Source organism: Callionymus lyra, chromosome 1 (genome assembly GCF_982586985.1).
Source record: "Callionymus lyra chromosome 1, fCalLyr1.hap1.1, whole genome shotgun sequence".
Lineage (NCBI taxonomy): Eukaryota > Metazoa > Chordata > Actinopteri > Syngnathiformes > Callionymidae > Callionymus > Callionymus lyra.
Genome location: NC_141818.1, coordinates 22,887,437 through 22,902,515, shown reverse-complemented (window position 1 = coordinate 22,902,515; position 15,079 = coordinate 22,887,437). Strand labels below are relative to the sequence as shown.

The window sequence follows — 15,079 nt, the reverse complement described above, 5'->3', positions numbered from 1 at the left end:
ATTCTTCACAGACGTGTAACCCAAAAGAAGAACATTTATATTTACCTGTTTTATGAGCATGTATGTCTCTGACATTATCTTTTCAATGCGGCCAAGGTCGTATGTCATCACCTTCTGCCCTTGCTGCCACACTCTGTAGGCATCAAGCAGGAGGGTTTTTCCAGACTCCACGTCCTCAATAAGCTTCCTTTTCCTGTTGGGCCGTCGTTGTAAACCCTGATCTGTGCTGCCGGCTGCCAGATTGACCTTGACTACTGATGCTTGAAGCTGCTGCTGCCGGGAACTAATACTGAGCTCCTCCAGAGAGAGCTCTGGTGTCCGAATGCTGTCCGTTCCTTTCTGATGCTCCTTAGAACCTATCAAGGTCTCAATACGCGTTTCATTACCCTGAGAATCTATTAGTGTTGTGGGCTTCCTCCAGAGTCCTGAGTCCAGATCCATTGGTTCTTCTGTTACTATTCTGTGTCCCTCACCCTTAATGACATCCATCTTGCCAGGGTAAATCTCCGCGACCTTTGCTGCTCCTTTTTCTGTTGAAAGTGGTGGCAGGGTTTGTGTTTGAGACGAGTCGCTGGGTCTATGGTCAGCAGCACCGACTCCTTCTGTGAGCTTTTTGGGCAGTACATGCTTGCCGTCCACTGAAGTCGGCCTCTTAGAAGTGTCTGTTGTCGTCATCTCCCCCATGGAGGTGACAGGTGTTTTGGAAAGCAGCTCAGATACCTAAAATAGGCATTGTTAAAATACTGTACATTTATGCTTGTTAACTGAGCTCGACTTCTTACCCCTGTCAGATTGTTCAGATTGTCCTCCAGGACTTTAATAGCTAGAAAAAATGCTCTTTTGGCCAAAACCTGACGATCAACATCACGTAAATACTTCCTGAAGGGGAGAGAAGAGTGGCAGTGTGTCGCAAACTTAGATTTGGAACAACGAAAGTTGCAGATAGTCTTACTTACTTTCCCTGGTCTGGGGTTCTCTGCAGCATAAAAGAAACTTTCAGGAGAGTGTCTTGATCCTTCAGCTGAGACAAGACATCAAGCAAGAGGACAATGGATCTGTTCATATGAGAGGCAAAACTTCCTGGGCGGTCAATTTCATCCACTGGAATACGCCAGATGCCCTGTACGGAGAGAAAGAGCTTTTAACAGTGTTCTTTTCCTTCCGATTGCAAACCGGGATGACATTTATCTTGTTACATTTAATTCAACTCTCTCCGACACTGCGTAAGATCTTAGAAGGGTAATACATAAATACATACATACATACATATACACACAAATTTTAAAGGTGCAAGGAATCAACTGTTTTGGTTTTCAGCAGGAGGAGGTAGGAGCTTCAAAATCAAGTTTTCATGGTTAAATCCGGTTTGCATTACTTTTGAACGAATCAAAAACAGCCATTTTAATTGTAGATTAGAAAAATGCCTCTTTATTCTAATAAAGCAAAAAAAGTATGAAAGAAATCAATGAAGAAAGAAAAAATTTAAAGTTGATGTAAAATAAACCTTTTGCCAAGGGCGTAGTTCAAATCTAATCACAGTGTATAAAAAGTCAATCTTTCCAGTTTTGTAATGTGGAAACAGAGAATCACTCCTTTCCCCCTTCAATGATGCTTTAATCTGAATTCAAGCCTTCATTAACATGATTATTCCAATAGCTACATGTTCCATGTTTTAACTTGAAATGTTAATTCATGGTATAATGTGTCCACTAAATAATAATAATAATACAAATAAATAATAATGAACATCCTTCATGCACACCTGTTCCAATTCCAATCATGATGCATGTTATATTTTAAATAATGACCAAATGATCAATAGGATCAATAGAATCTTACAATGAAATTACTTGTTGTTTCGAACACAAATTATTACCTAGAACACAAAATTTTGTTTTGGAGGTTGACAAGATAAAATGAATGGCATTCACTCCACAGATACGAGAAACTAAAAAGCAATATTTAGAGAAGGCCTAGTAAGGAGATCAGGATGTTGGAGAGACACAGGAGTGGAGTGGGAGGAAACTTTTTTCTCTGGGAGCAGATAATAGGCAGCCTCATTAGTGCTGACTTCTGTCCAAGCAACAGACCGGACGACTGGCTGCCAAATCCCGGCCCTCCTTTTCAAATAGGGTGACGAGGGGGCTTTTGCCAGAGTCGTCGCTGCAGGGAAGGCAAAGGAGTCCTGCATTCTGAAGCTCTCTAGGTGACAGTGCATATGGTGAACTCCAAAGGAGACTGAGCCCCAGTGGTCCACCAATGTGCATGACACATTACAAAGATGACGGCATAATATGGAACTTATAAGATGGCTATATTGTCGAGTGAAACACCAGAGTTCCTGGTGATATGAACAGATGGCTACAGTTTGTCAGGCAACATTTACCAAGTCTCTGGAGAAGACAAGATAACAAAACAAGTTGCTAATAATATAGTTCAAACAATCCAACATTAAATCAGTGGAGACAATAAACATGTGTAATCTTTTATACGTCATCTTTGTACAACACCAATGCAATGTTGGTAACTACTTTTTGTGCTGTAACTAATTATTTAGTCAAAAACTGAACACATTTAATATTACGATCTAAAGAGGCTTGACACTCGTTACTTCACATGCTCAACTTTGGGCTCCAGTTTTCGTTGTTGGCGCGGCGTGGAAGTTACACTTCTTTTATTATGCACAATTCAACTGTAGTCGTAATACACCATCCTTGTTTAAGATTTATTTAAATTTGTTAATTTTTCTTGCCTTTCTTTCAGAATTTATTTTTTCCCCTCACAGCATCCACCCTTACACTGCCTGAGCACTTACCTCCCTTACCTACATACCTTGAAACCACTAGTTGTTATACGTATTGTGACAAGAGCAATTCAGACTCTAAATAAATATTTTAAATCTTCCAGAGGCATAAAATAAAATTCAAGCACAAGAAAACCTGCATCCTCAAATGTCTTGCAGTCTTTTGGTAAAAACAAGTTCAATTGACTCCATCCAAGTTACATTTTTTCTACCATTAAAGTGTTTTCAAATAATTGCTGACCTAAAAAACTTCTGCCCTGGTTTAACAGGGCCTATGACATGGCCTATTAACTCCCGGCATGCCAACATGCCAAGAAGATTTTAAGAAAAAAGTAAGTATATGGATTCAAGTGAGCGATCATTAATAATAATTAATTTACCACAAAAAAATAAAACATCTGAGAAAGGTTAACCAAAAAAGAAATGCAAAAGCTTGCCATAAAGGGTTCCTTCTTGGAATATTCACAGAAAAAACACTCAACCTTATACTTTGAAAAAAAAAAAAAGAGACACTTCCATAAGGTGAATCAAAATATAGAAAACACCATGCAATTCCACTTCGATGGTCCTTGTAATGCACTTACAAGCACCGAAATGCTCTTAATCAGTCAACAACACACAAGTATGATGAAGGGTACACTTACATTAGGCAATAATATGTAATGGAAGGGGGGAGTCATTTATAGACCTTTCAAAACCATCATAACGGCAAATCTTTTTAGGGAAAGCAAATCCATGGCTTTATACAGATTATGATGTAGCACAACAGCTAAAGCAGATTTGCAAGACATTAACAAAAATGTAAGCTTTCTGGTAAATATCTGGCGGGAGAGAGAGATGTGAAAAAGAAAGAACAGAGTAAAAAAACAAATACATGACACTGGGCAACTAAACTAGTGATTATAATAAGAATTTAAAAAGAAAATCCAGCATTGGGCTAATCTTTCAATGAGAAGTTCCTAATCTACTGTGTACTTTATCTTCTTTCTAAACATGAACACAATTGCAGGAAGGCTCCAGGTCACAAATATCCTCCTTCAAAACAGAAATATAAGATGTATCTCAACGTGTGCATCAGTTTCAGTGTTCAAAGATCACACATTTACATCGAGCACCACTACGAATGTGTTCACTTTTCACACAATAACAACATATAGTCCACAATTGTTGCCAGAAATTCAAACAGACTTCTTCATTTATCCGAGACAGACCAAACTTACCATTACCAAAGACTGCTACTCCTGGCTGGCTGTGTTTGTACTCTCTTGGACTGTAGTTTGCTGGAGGTTGCAGCACGAGCATCATAGTGCCTCCACCCTGACAGCCTCACGATCCAAGAGCCAGGGCTGGCCAGGGTTTGGAAGCAACAGCAGCGAGAGTTGCCGAAGAGAAGGCGAGGGAAGCTCGGCTGCACTCGGCAGTCAAGGATCGGAGAAGAGAGAGAATGGCAGCAACGCTGGGAAGAAGAGGAGAATCTGCGCAAGAGTCAGGGCCTATAGCTTCCGTATACCACTGACAGGAAAGCTGACTCCTTCCTCGCCCGCTTTCAAACCCTGCCATCTCAAAACAAAAACACCCACGCACTCCATCTCTACTCTCCCCTGACCCCAGCTCGCTGGAGTTCTCTCGCCCCTCCTCCGCCCGCGTTCTCACACGATCCACGGACTACTGACAACACTGGCAGGCTTCGCTCAGCCAATCGCAGGCCGGCGGAGAAACTCCCGCCCAGTAAAACACACCCACACACTCCACACACAAACACGAGAGTGTGTGAGAGAGTAATAAGGAAACGGAACGAGTGCAGAGAGAAAATGAGCAGATAGAATAACATCCAGGGGGAGGGGCGTTCAGTCACCTTTAAGGCAGCATGAGCGTGGAGCCTGAAAAATAAACTTTACTGACACAATCGGAAACAACCTCCAGTAAGTTTGCAAGAGAAAATGAATGAAAAAAATAAAGCACAGTTTGTTATTTTATAATTCAAGGATATGCCTCCGGCTGCTCAGCAATTAAAAAGTATAGACCTTCACAAATGTTTATATCAGACAGCCAAGAACATGCTTGCACCGATTGGAACTTGCAAATGCTGAATCAATCCATTCAGTCAACAATCCACCCCTAAGAAAAACAAAGCCGTACAAGAAAGCTGGGAAATTGTCCGTCAATAATGGCAGGATTAGACGGGAACAAAGTTCAAGCGGGATGATAAAGTTAAATAAATGATAAGGGGTTAATGATCAGAAGCCACAGAGTTTCGTCTAAAGAGAAGAATGAACTTGCCCAAAAAAATGGCATGAGCCCATAAAACAAACATTTATTGGATATTTTAGGTAGTTCTGGAGTTTTCTTTGATTTCAAAATATAAATATAATAATGACATTTTAGCCCAGGGTTGGGCTACTAAAAAAGTGGCCACTTGATGTGAGGGCTGTCAAGCTAGACAAACAAATTGACAAAAGAAAATAATAATAATATTGGAAAAATGTATACAAAGAACAAAAATAATCTACATTTGTAATTCAATATAGTGTCAATATTCAATATTTTTTAGAAAATGTCTTAAATATGTAATTGCAAAAATTACTGTTGACAATTTTTTTTATTATTTTTAAATAGAGTTTATATCTTTAAGTTATAATTAAAAGTTTAATTATTAAACAAAGAATAAATAGCTTACAAATATATATTTATTTTCTTCTGTCACACAGAGTTAATAGTAAGTAACCAAGTAATTTTTATTTATATAGCACTTTTCCAGACCAGGGGCACAAAGCGCTTAAACAATCAAAACAATATTCAATAAAGTATATACTTTAAAGGTCAAGATAAAACTGAGAACACAACAGGAGTTCCAGAAAATTAAGGAGAAGCCTGAACAAATAAAAACGTCTTAAGATGTTTCTTGAAGGAGTCAGTAGACTCCATCAAGCGCGAAGAGAGAGGAAGATCGTTCCAAAGCTTAGGAGCAACAGCCTGGAAAGATTTCTCTCCTCTGGTCCTGAACCGTGTGCGAGGAACCATCAGTAGATTCTGATCCACAGACCTCAGAGCCCGAGCTGGGGTGAAAGGCTGGATCAGATCACTGATGTAAGGAGGAGCCTGACAATGAATAGTTCTGAAAGTAAGAACCAGAATTTTAAAGTTGATCCTGAAAGAAACTGGAAGCCAGTGAAGAGTTTTAAGGATCGTAGAAATGCGAGTTCTTCTACTTGAGCGGGTCAGAATTCTCGCTGCAGAGTTCTGAATCAACTGCAGGCGAGACAGCTCCTTCTTGTTAGGACATGAAAACCAACTGTTACAAAAGTCCAGGCGAGAAGACACAAACGCATGGATTACAAGCTCCAGATCACGGTGTGACAACATTTTAATGTAAGTTTAGAGATTTTTCTCAGTTGAAGGAAACGGTTTCTGGTCAGTTTTCTGCAGTGTTGAACAAGAGACATGTCTTTATCAAATACAACACCCAGGTTTCTCAGGCTCAGTTTGACTGACCTAAGTCACCCAAGTACTGACTAAACCCTGGAATCTGATCATCAGGAGAAATAACCAGAGTTTAAGTTTTGTCCACATTTAGCTGCAAAGTGTTTTCACTCAGCCATTGCTGTTCAGCCTCCGGGGCTCAGTTGGATCAAAAGAGCAGTAGAGCTGGATGTCATCAGCAAAAATGTGATAAGAAACATCAGGAAATATCTGAATGATTTTACCGAGGGGAATCAAGTACAGCAAAAACAATAAAGGACCCAGAACAGAACCTTGAGGGACTCCACACAACAGATCTGCCGATTCAGACCCCATTTGATTGGCCGATGCACTAAAACTGCGCCCAAAAAGGTATGACGAGAACCACTGTAACACAGACCCAGACAGTCCCACTTCCTCCCTCAGTCTTCTCAGCAGGATCTGGTGATCAACCGTGTCAAAGGCCGAGGACAGATCCAAGAGAACCAGAACAGTGTATTGACCCGAGTCAGCCGACATCATGATCTCCCACATAAATACAGTCGAGGGTTCTTGCCAGCCCTATTCAGCGTAGGGGGCCCCTACAGTGTGAATGCAGCCCTGACGCTGTGTCTCAAGCGGCGTAAGGGAGATTTTCTTTAGTTTTCTCTTTTCTCTAACTCAATTTGTCATGACAAAAAAAAAAGGCTTGTAAAAAAGCTCTGCATTGTTTGCTCAAAACACGCGCGGCTGCACCATCCACATGTCCAGCAATATGTAGAAGCTGGGTTGTAAATAATTTACGGAACATAACCTTTTTACGAGTTCTAAAACAATCATTTTTATACAAAACAAGCTACTTTATGATAATCTTTATCAATTCATTTTTATTGCTTTTGCTAACTTTGGAAACAGAAACTTTTAATTGAGTACGTATATGCTGTAGCTTTGTTTAGTTGATTTTAGAAATACTTTTAGTCACCAAGTAGCATGTTCAACATTTATCGACGATGAAAGTGTCAGACAAGAAAGACTCGCTCATCTAAGGGCTTTTTTGATGTTGTAGGAGTTGGATTTTAAATTCATTAGATGTATCAGTAATAGTAATCCAAAATATATACATTTCTTTTAAAATGACCAATTGAGGGAGGTAGAGCGAACCCGTCTACGGGGCAACTAAGGCGTGCATTGTTCAACATTGGTGAGCGAGATTTGGTCGAGGGGAACAGTGAATCTTTTACAGTTGGTGTGCCAGGGCAGAAGGTTCCCTTCCAGACGGGGCTCAATGAGAGCCCAGTGGGAGCCAGAGAACTGCAGAGTGTCAGCTTAGACCTGGCGCACACTCCTAGTACAATCTGTTCACAGGAGCTTTTGGTGCTGCCATTGTACACTGCAACTACTTGCCACTTCCAGTATAGATCCAGATTATGGACTGGTGAACAGATTGTGGGTACACTCCCTGATCCGAGTCACCTGGTCTAACCATTATTTATAGTTATAGGAAAATAATACAACACATTATTTTTGTGTTTAATTGAATCAAATATTTCAAGATTACAGTGTCCATGATATACTGGAAAAATGTGACACTGCGACAAAAGATAAACTAGTACAGGTAATATGACCTTTGACTTACATTGAAAAGATTTGTCTTGTTTCTCTCACAGAAAAGTCCTTGTGCTGGCATGTGCTTCAGCTGTTGCCATGGGACACCACTTCCTAGCAACACGTCTCGTGCCCACTGTAGGTTCTGTAAGATAAATAAATGCATGAATGGAAGAGCGAGCAGTATTCCCCCGCTTTACATAGACTGACAATAAATGATCACATCTTGGCAGAGGGTATTACTTCTCTGAACAAAACAATGCTCATTTGTAGTTTGCTGCTAATTTTCACAGCTTGGTGACTCACAAATCCATGTTGCTCATCAACAGCTATTATAAATGTTAGTGGAAAAGAAGACACTACATTAGTTCAAACAGCACCAAGTCTGGCCAATTTCCCTTCAGTGCAGAAACATGGTAGTGTCCATATGCCTACTTAATAATAAAGAAATGTTGGGTTATTAAGGTGTCAATATGAGATTTGCTTTATCTTAAGATTACCATTGAGAATAATACAAGTCATTTTATGTAGGTCAAAGATAACTATAGAAGTAAAAATAAATCGATATGAAACTAGGTTAACATTAAATCAAAATTAGAGACTACAATTCAATGATCCAACATACAGAGCGCTGACAGAGAGATGCCACCACAGTGACGCTCTGCCAAACTAGCTGTGAGAGCACTGCGCCACCACCCACACACACCTCTGCCCACCAAGCTTTGGAAGCTAGCAGAGGCCGTTTCTGCAACTTAGCTAAAAAAAATAGTGTGTCAAGATTTAGTCATTTTCACTAATTATTTAAGAAGTGGTCAACTACTAATGTTTAATTAGTTGTGCAAATTAGTTGTCCAGCAAATCCTTGAAGGTTCTTAATGAAAAATGTTTCATAATGCCACCTTTATTATACCTTAAAGATGTGTTGTAACATGAGAGATCGACTGACCTGGTGGGTTTTGCTGCTGGAGTAGAAAAAAGCCAAGCGATAGAGACTCTTGTAATGCTGAGGGAAGCGACCGAGGCAGAGGAAAAGACTGCGTACACACATTTCCACCAACATTCTCCTCTGCTCCACCCGGTCAGCAGGTAGGGCCTTGGGAACCTCGATAACCTCAAATGGGGGTTCTTGCTTCTTCTTGCTGTCACTAACTGGGGTTTGAGGAGCAGCTTGTTGAGAGGAGCATGTCTTTGTTGGTGTGGTGGGAATAGGAAGTGGAATTTGACTCGTTTCTGCTGATGGTCTGTGAGTCTCTGGAAGTATCACAATAATGTTATCCACAACTTCCTGGATAATCTTCTCCTCTACCTGGACTTCCGTCTGTTCAACTACACCACATAATGCTGGAAGAAAAGAAATGTCATTTTCATTATGCAAGTTTGGTGGATAGCCAGTTCACACTAATGAAGGGGAACAAACAGACCGATATACCTGCTGAGAGATCTTTAAGTTTCTTTTATAAAGATTAGACATGCTGTGTTTGGTACTTTTATTTAACAACGGTTATACACAGAAATGTGAACGACAGACATTAAAGCAGCACTTCTTATTCTTCTATTAAAGTATATTAAATCTTCCATATTTTCTGTAATGATAGGTTTATTTTTAACTGTCATGACTCATGTAGTAGAACTCTCTAGCTATCATTTTAACAATGTTCTTCACAAAGTCAACTAAAAGGTCTAGACAACACGCCCAGAGTGTGTAAGTGTCACATGACCATTAAGGGGCAGTATTTTGTATTTCAAAAACTGACGGACTTGAGATTTGAAGTAACAAGGAAGATAAAACAAGAAACAGAAACAAAACCCGTTAGTCTTGAGCTCTTGTTTTGTTTCATGAACTACAAATGCTCATGTGGTATGTGGCAACTCTGCAACCAATGAGCCAAGGGTTTGCAGGTTAATCATGTAATCAGGAACCAACCTGTAATTGGCTGTAGCATTATATGTGGTTTTATGCCATGATAACATACACAGACAGTCAAGAATGTCCTCAGTATGTAGTCCAGTGTTGTCATCAATAAAAACTACGACAAAATATAGTCGTCAAGAAAACTTAATCACATAAGTAGACAAGAAGAATACAAGTCATATGACGATAAGTACAGTATAGTTGACTATATGCTGCAAAAACGTATGAGTAATTAAAATTACACTAAATGTCTATTTGATTTTAAATCTTATGAAAAAAGATCTTTTTCACAAATATAAAATCTTCATACCCATTTCCTCAGCAGTTTGGCCTTCCTTCACTGGAGTTGTGCTTTCGGATGATGAACTAGTCTTAATGGAGGCCGGTTTGTGGATGCTGTCTTGTGAGCTTGTAGGGTCAGTAAAGGCATCTTGAGTGGAGTTGGAGTCAGACAGCATCACCACCTCGCTGTCCTGACTTTGGTCTGACAAAGTAAAACACAGGGAGATTCAATTCAGACCAAGATAAAACATATCTTAATAAGTATCAATATGCTTCAGTCATTGTTATTTAAATTCAAATTCCATAAATACACTTATAGATGTGTGCGTCGTGTCAACATTTTTAGAGAATTTGTCCATTTCCCTCATAAACATCACCACTGGTATGTTACTGTATAGCTGACTGATTCATAGCAATGGATGAATAACCTGCACGAGGCAGCATTTTAAAACATTCAAAAACTAAGCAGGATGGACAATATAAGTACAGTGTTCAATTTGTAGGTTTGTTGGACTAAATGAGTTGTAATAGATGAAGTGGATTCGTAAGTTGAAAAAAATCCAACGTTGAGCTGAGAAACAATGGAAAATGTTTTTGGGCAAAAAGTGAGCGCACAATAAGGGGAACATTTGCTATATATTATAAAGAGCCTTTTATGAAAGGCGCCAGTGAGCAGACAAAAAACAAACTTGCATGTGGAATGCTATAACTCTAGAGTTAACAGTAGACTGAAGGAACATCCTCTGAAAGTGTTGGGAGGGTTTTGAGAGCAGTACCATTTAGGGAAGCCAGCCTCATTGCAGACCTGGACAAGCAGTAATCATGGTCAAACACTGGGGAGGCTGTTGAGATATGGGGAGGCTGGTTTTACAACAAGTTCATGCAAACATGTATTTCTGAAATATCTTCATTTATACACGTGTTAAAGAAGATAAGCAAGAAAAATAATCTGTTAGATCTTTAACTTGATAAAACTGACTCCACTTGTTTGGTACATGTGGAAAATCTGTGCTCACAAAAGACCACTAAACCTGTGCCCAATATCACAGTCTACAATAATGATTAAAGAAATATTTGAACCCGCTTCACCAGCAGAGAGTGAACAAAGAGGGAAAAACAGGGTAGACAGAGGTCTTATAGGCTCAAGTATTCGAGGAACAGTTTATGAATTTGGGACCTCAGGAAACACAATGTCAAAATTTAGCTCACTCCAAAATAAAATCAAATACGATCACATCACACACCCTTTGTGTATTGTGATTGTGGACTATGCACAGAAGTGATGACAATCACCCTGTTAGAACTACATGCATCTCAATGACAAAGCAGGTGGTGAAAGCAGGCAGGCAAAAGAGGTAGCAGGCAGGTAGGTTGGTGGGAAGGAATCTGGAAGGGGTGATAAAACTGGCATCATGGGCAATATGGCTGTGAAATACAGTATACACGCTTAAGATGACACATGGGGTGGGTGGAACAGAGTCAGTTTTAGCTACATGTGATAATCACAGATGTACTTATTCCCTTCAAGCAAAAAGTGTGGCTTCCATAAATGAGGAAACAAATAAAGTAGAAACCCATTTCACTTTTTAAAAGATAAGAACATGCAAATATTGCTTCAATACCAACGGTCAGAAAAATATGAACTTGGGAATTACATATGTCTTTATGGTGTGAAAAACCCAGGAAAGGAAAAAATAATTGTCATATTAAATAATATAGGGAAATTCCTCACATACTGTTATTATACCTTAAAAGAATCTGGACTGAGAATAAATGCTTGTTGAAAGTGTTTCAAATGATTGGTTTAAGAGATCTGAATGCTGTCACCTTTGCTCTTCTCTTGGACTACTATTGAAAGTAATGCATATTCTATTATTCATTTTCATTCCTGTGTAAATTAGTTTGAATTATAGATGTCTTTGAATTACATACCAAGTCAACTATGCCTTAGAATGCAGCTATTAAAAAGATACATGTGCAGTTTTCTAGAAAGGCTAATATTGGCAGCCATATTGCCCATTTCACCACATCCCAATCCCCAAGTTAGCAGGGGCTCAGAGTAACTGAAGCCAAAGCCATCATATCATGTGATTAGCAGCCAAAGCACCCCAGTGGCGCGCTGTCCCAGTGCAAAATGGGCAAAGGGCCCAACCCCAGAGACAGTGTCTAAGTCTGGGACTGTACCATCGGCCTGCCGTTCCTCATGCCGCTGCTGCCACTGCTGCCGTCGAAGTGTTTTGCGTTTGGCGTAATCATGGTCAAATGGCGTGGCCACATAAGGAGGTGATGTCAGACCTGGAGTGGCCACAGATGGAAGTGACGAGCAACGAACGTTTCCGATGCCGACTGAGGAGCTATTAAAGTCTTCATCCATCACAGAGACAGATTTTTCCCTGCAACAAAAAGGCAAATAATTTGAATATTTGATTGACAAATATAATTTTCACTTGGGCTTACTTTTCATTAGACCTGGGCATGCTCGGCATGCTCTTTTCCTCCCCTCTTGCAAATTTTCCTGTGCCCGACTCCACCAGCAAACTGAACAACTCCTCATGTTTCAGATCTGGTTTATTAGCCTCAAGTAGTTTTAAAATTGTAGCACTCAGACGGAAATGCAACTAAGAAATAAAGGTAATGAAGAACAGTTTAATGGCTTTAGTAAAGATTTTAAAATATTCTGAATATAAGAATATTTAGGTTGTACCTCTAAGGCTTCCATTGCGAGGTCAGGTGGGTTGTGATAATGGATTTTCCGTGGGTACCTGGCAGCTTCCTCATGCAGATAGTTGGCGGCCTAAGGGATAGTTTAGAAAATATATGAGAAAAACTTTTACACTACAATTGTTGGAAAGATAATATTGTCATGCAATTGTCCACGGCTTCTCCTATAGTAAAAGTCCCGACAAATACAAAAGGTAGAAAATAGAGTACACAAACTCCCTGATTATTCAAACAAATTACAATAGGAGTAAATATGTTAAAAAACAAACAAAACTAAATTGATTTTAACCGAACACCTTAAGCATTAGTTAAAGCAGAAAAGCAGCAGTTAGGAGTCTGGAAGCCCAGCAAACCATGGTCTTTTTTAAATGGTCAGAGGCATTTTGGGAAAACGCCTTTCCAAGATTTCTCTTTTTTTTTTTAATTGTGAAAGAAGTAGTACCAAATTGTAAATGGGTTCTATTGTCATTAATCATAAAAAAATCCATTAATAAAACCGATATTTACTTGACAATCATAAAAAAAAGCTTTTAAGTTAAATTGTTCGATCATTTTTTCAACTGCATCATTTGTTAAATCATACAACCATGTGGCTAATGATATCAGGCACAAATACTACCAAATATATATTTTTTGTTCTTAATTTTTCCCAATGCATTCATTGACTAAACACAATTTCTGACTTTTTTCAAGAGAAAATTACTGAGAAAGTTATCTCCAGTCCCACATGCATCACCTTATTATATTACGCCACTCTTATAGGTTTACCTTTTTGTAAAGCTGCAAATATTCCATTGGAGGGTGTTTGCGTTTCTCCGCTATCTTTCCCAACATATAGTGAATGAGCCACTCTTCTTCATCGCTGTCCCCTTCACAACGTGATGCTCCCTGAAAACACCGAAATGCTGTTTCCAACATGGAGTCTCTCCTCTCTATCATCTGAAAGAAAAACACAATCAAACATCACTTGATCTTTACCCTGAATTCAGTCTTTACCTACCTGTTTTACCACCTCTGGAGGGAGCTCATTACTCCACTGCTTGAGCTGACGTGAAGCAAATGAGTGCAGAGCGTATGATATGGTTCCATACTCAATCCAGAGAGACAAGTTGGAGCCGTCGATCTCCAGTGCCCGCTTGAAGCAATTAAGAACAGCTTGAGAGTGTTTCCAAATAGGTACGTCACTCTTGAGCTCATTGGAGTTTAGCTTCTCCTGGATCCGACTTGCTCTGGCTAGAGCCATCCCAGCCCAAGAATCAAACCTGTGGACAATAAGCAATGTATTTCTATAGCCTTATAACACAAACTGTAGCACCAACAGCAAGGTTCTACACCCATTATATTCATTTATATAAATGAGAATTCAGTTCTAAAAGTATATAATACCAACCATACCTGTTGGGACAGACACAGATGTCGTGCATATAAAATTTGATGGCTTTGGACTGCTCTTTGTTCTTAAAATGATAATCTGCCAACAAGTAATAGACCTCATTAATGATTGGAGGTGCAGGGGCAGAACCCTCGGGAAGGCACGGTACCTTGAAGAAAGCATATGCACATTATAATTCAGAAAATTCTCATTTCAACTTGAGGAAAGTAAAGTTATTGACAATCATTAATTCACCAGCATACATAGATTATGTGGGCAGACTAAGAACATATATTTAATAGACTTTCAGAAAACCACTATTTTAATTAAAATTGTGTGTGTATATTTAATGCAACTGAAGTGTTTGCATCAACCTGTCAGAATATATGACATCTATACACCCCCCCCTCCCCCCAAGTACAAACAGCAAATCTTTAAGATGGGATTTTTTTTTTTTTATGAAGAAAATAAACAACCTTCTCCATCAAGCCTTCAATGTAGTCAGCTACTTCCTCCATAGTGAGTGTGGGGACGTCACTCGTGGGAGCCATGCTTGTAAATCGCCTGAGCAGATTTGCCAGGTCAGCAGACACTGTGCTTGTTTTGTAACTGTCAAACTCAGGCAGTGTCTTTGGTTTGAAGTGATGGAACATGAAGAGGGCATCAGTCCACAGTAGCTCAACCTGCAACAAATTGTTGAAATTTACTAGAGAGCCATTCATGTTTCAGACGTCTCAACACAGTGAAGGGGCTGAGGCAGAGAATCCTGCACAGGAGTGCAACATTATTTGACCGGCTTGCCTCAAGAACTAATAGTGGGAGTTGCTGCCACCTGGCGATGAATCATATGTACTAAGTAACATGAACGGTGTAAAACATTTGATACATGCCGTATGTTGTTCAATTTAGCACATATTTCGGGGCTTAGATTACTTGTTCTGAAATA

The 15,079-nt window shown here is 39.5% G+C and overlaps 1 protein-coding gene across 4 annotated transcripts in view; it reads right to left on the bottom strand.

The window, feature by feature from the left end:
• cabin1 (calcineurin binding protein 1) overlaps nucleotides 1–15,079 on the bottom strand; it is a 31,209-nt gene that overhangs the window by 10,175 nt on the left and 5,955 nt on the right. The window contains exons 21-34 of one of the 4 annotated variants that reach the window (XM_087797486.1): nucleotides 14,610–14,816; nucleotides 14,157–14,302; nucleotides 13,762–14,023; nucleotides 13,530–13,700; nucleotides 12,745–12,834; nucleotides 12,498–12,658; nucleotides 12,225–12,433; nucleotides 10,817–10,882; nucleotides 10,069–10,242; nucleotides 8,793–9,187; nucleotides 7,878–7,991; nucleotides 957–1,120; nucleotides 783–879; nucleotides 46–720 (exon numbers count right to left, since the gene is read on the bottom strand). In XM_087797486.1, the coding sequence (XP_087653612.1) occupies nucleotides 46–720; nucleotides 783–879; nucleotides 957–1,120; nucleotides 7,878–7,991; nucleotides 8,793–9,187; nucleotides 10,069–10,242; nucleotides 10,817–10,882; nucleotides 12,225–12,433; nucleotides 12,498–12,658; nucleotides 12,745–12,834; nucleotides 13,530–13,700; nucleotides 13,762–14,023; nucleotides 14,157–14,302; nucleotides 14,610–14,816 (2,931 nt within the window). The remainder of the gene's footprint in view (nucleotides 1–45; nucleotides 721–782; nucleotides 880–956; nucleotides 1,121–7,877; nucleotides 7,992–8,792; nucleotides 9,188–10,068; nucleotides 10,243–10,816; nucleotides 10,883–12,224; nucleotides 12,434–12,497; nucleotides 12,659–12,744; nucleotides 12,835–13,529; nucleotides 13,701–13,761; nucleotides 14,024–14,156; nucleotides 14,303–14,609; nucleotides 14,817–15,079) is intronic. The other 3 variants (XM_087797502.1, XM_087797493.1, XM_087797510.1) reach the window with 3 other exon arrangements.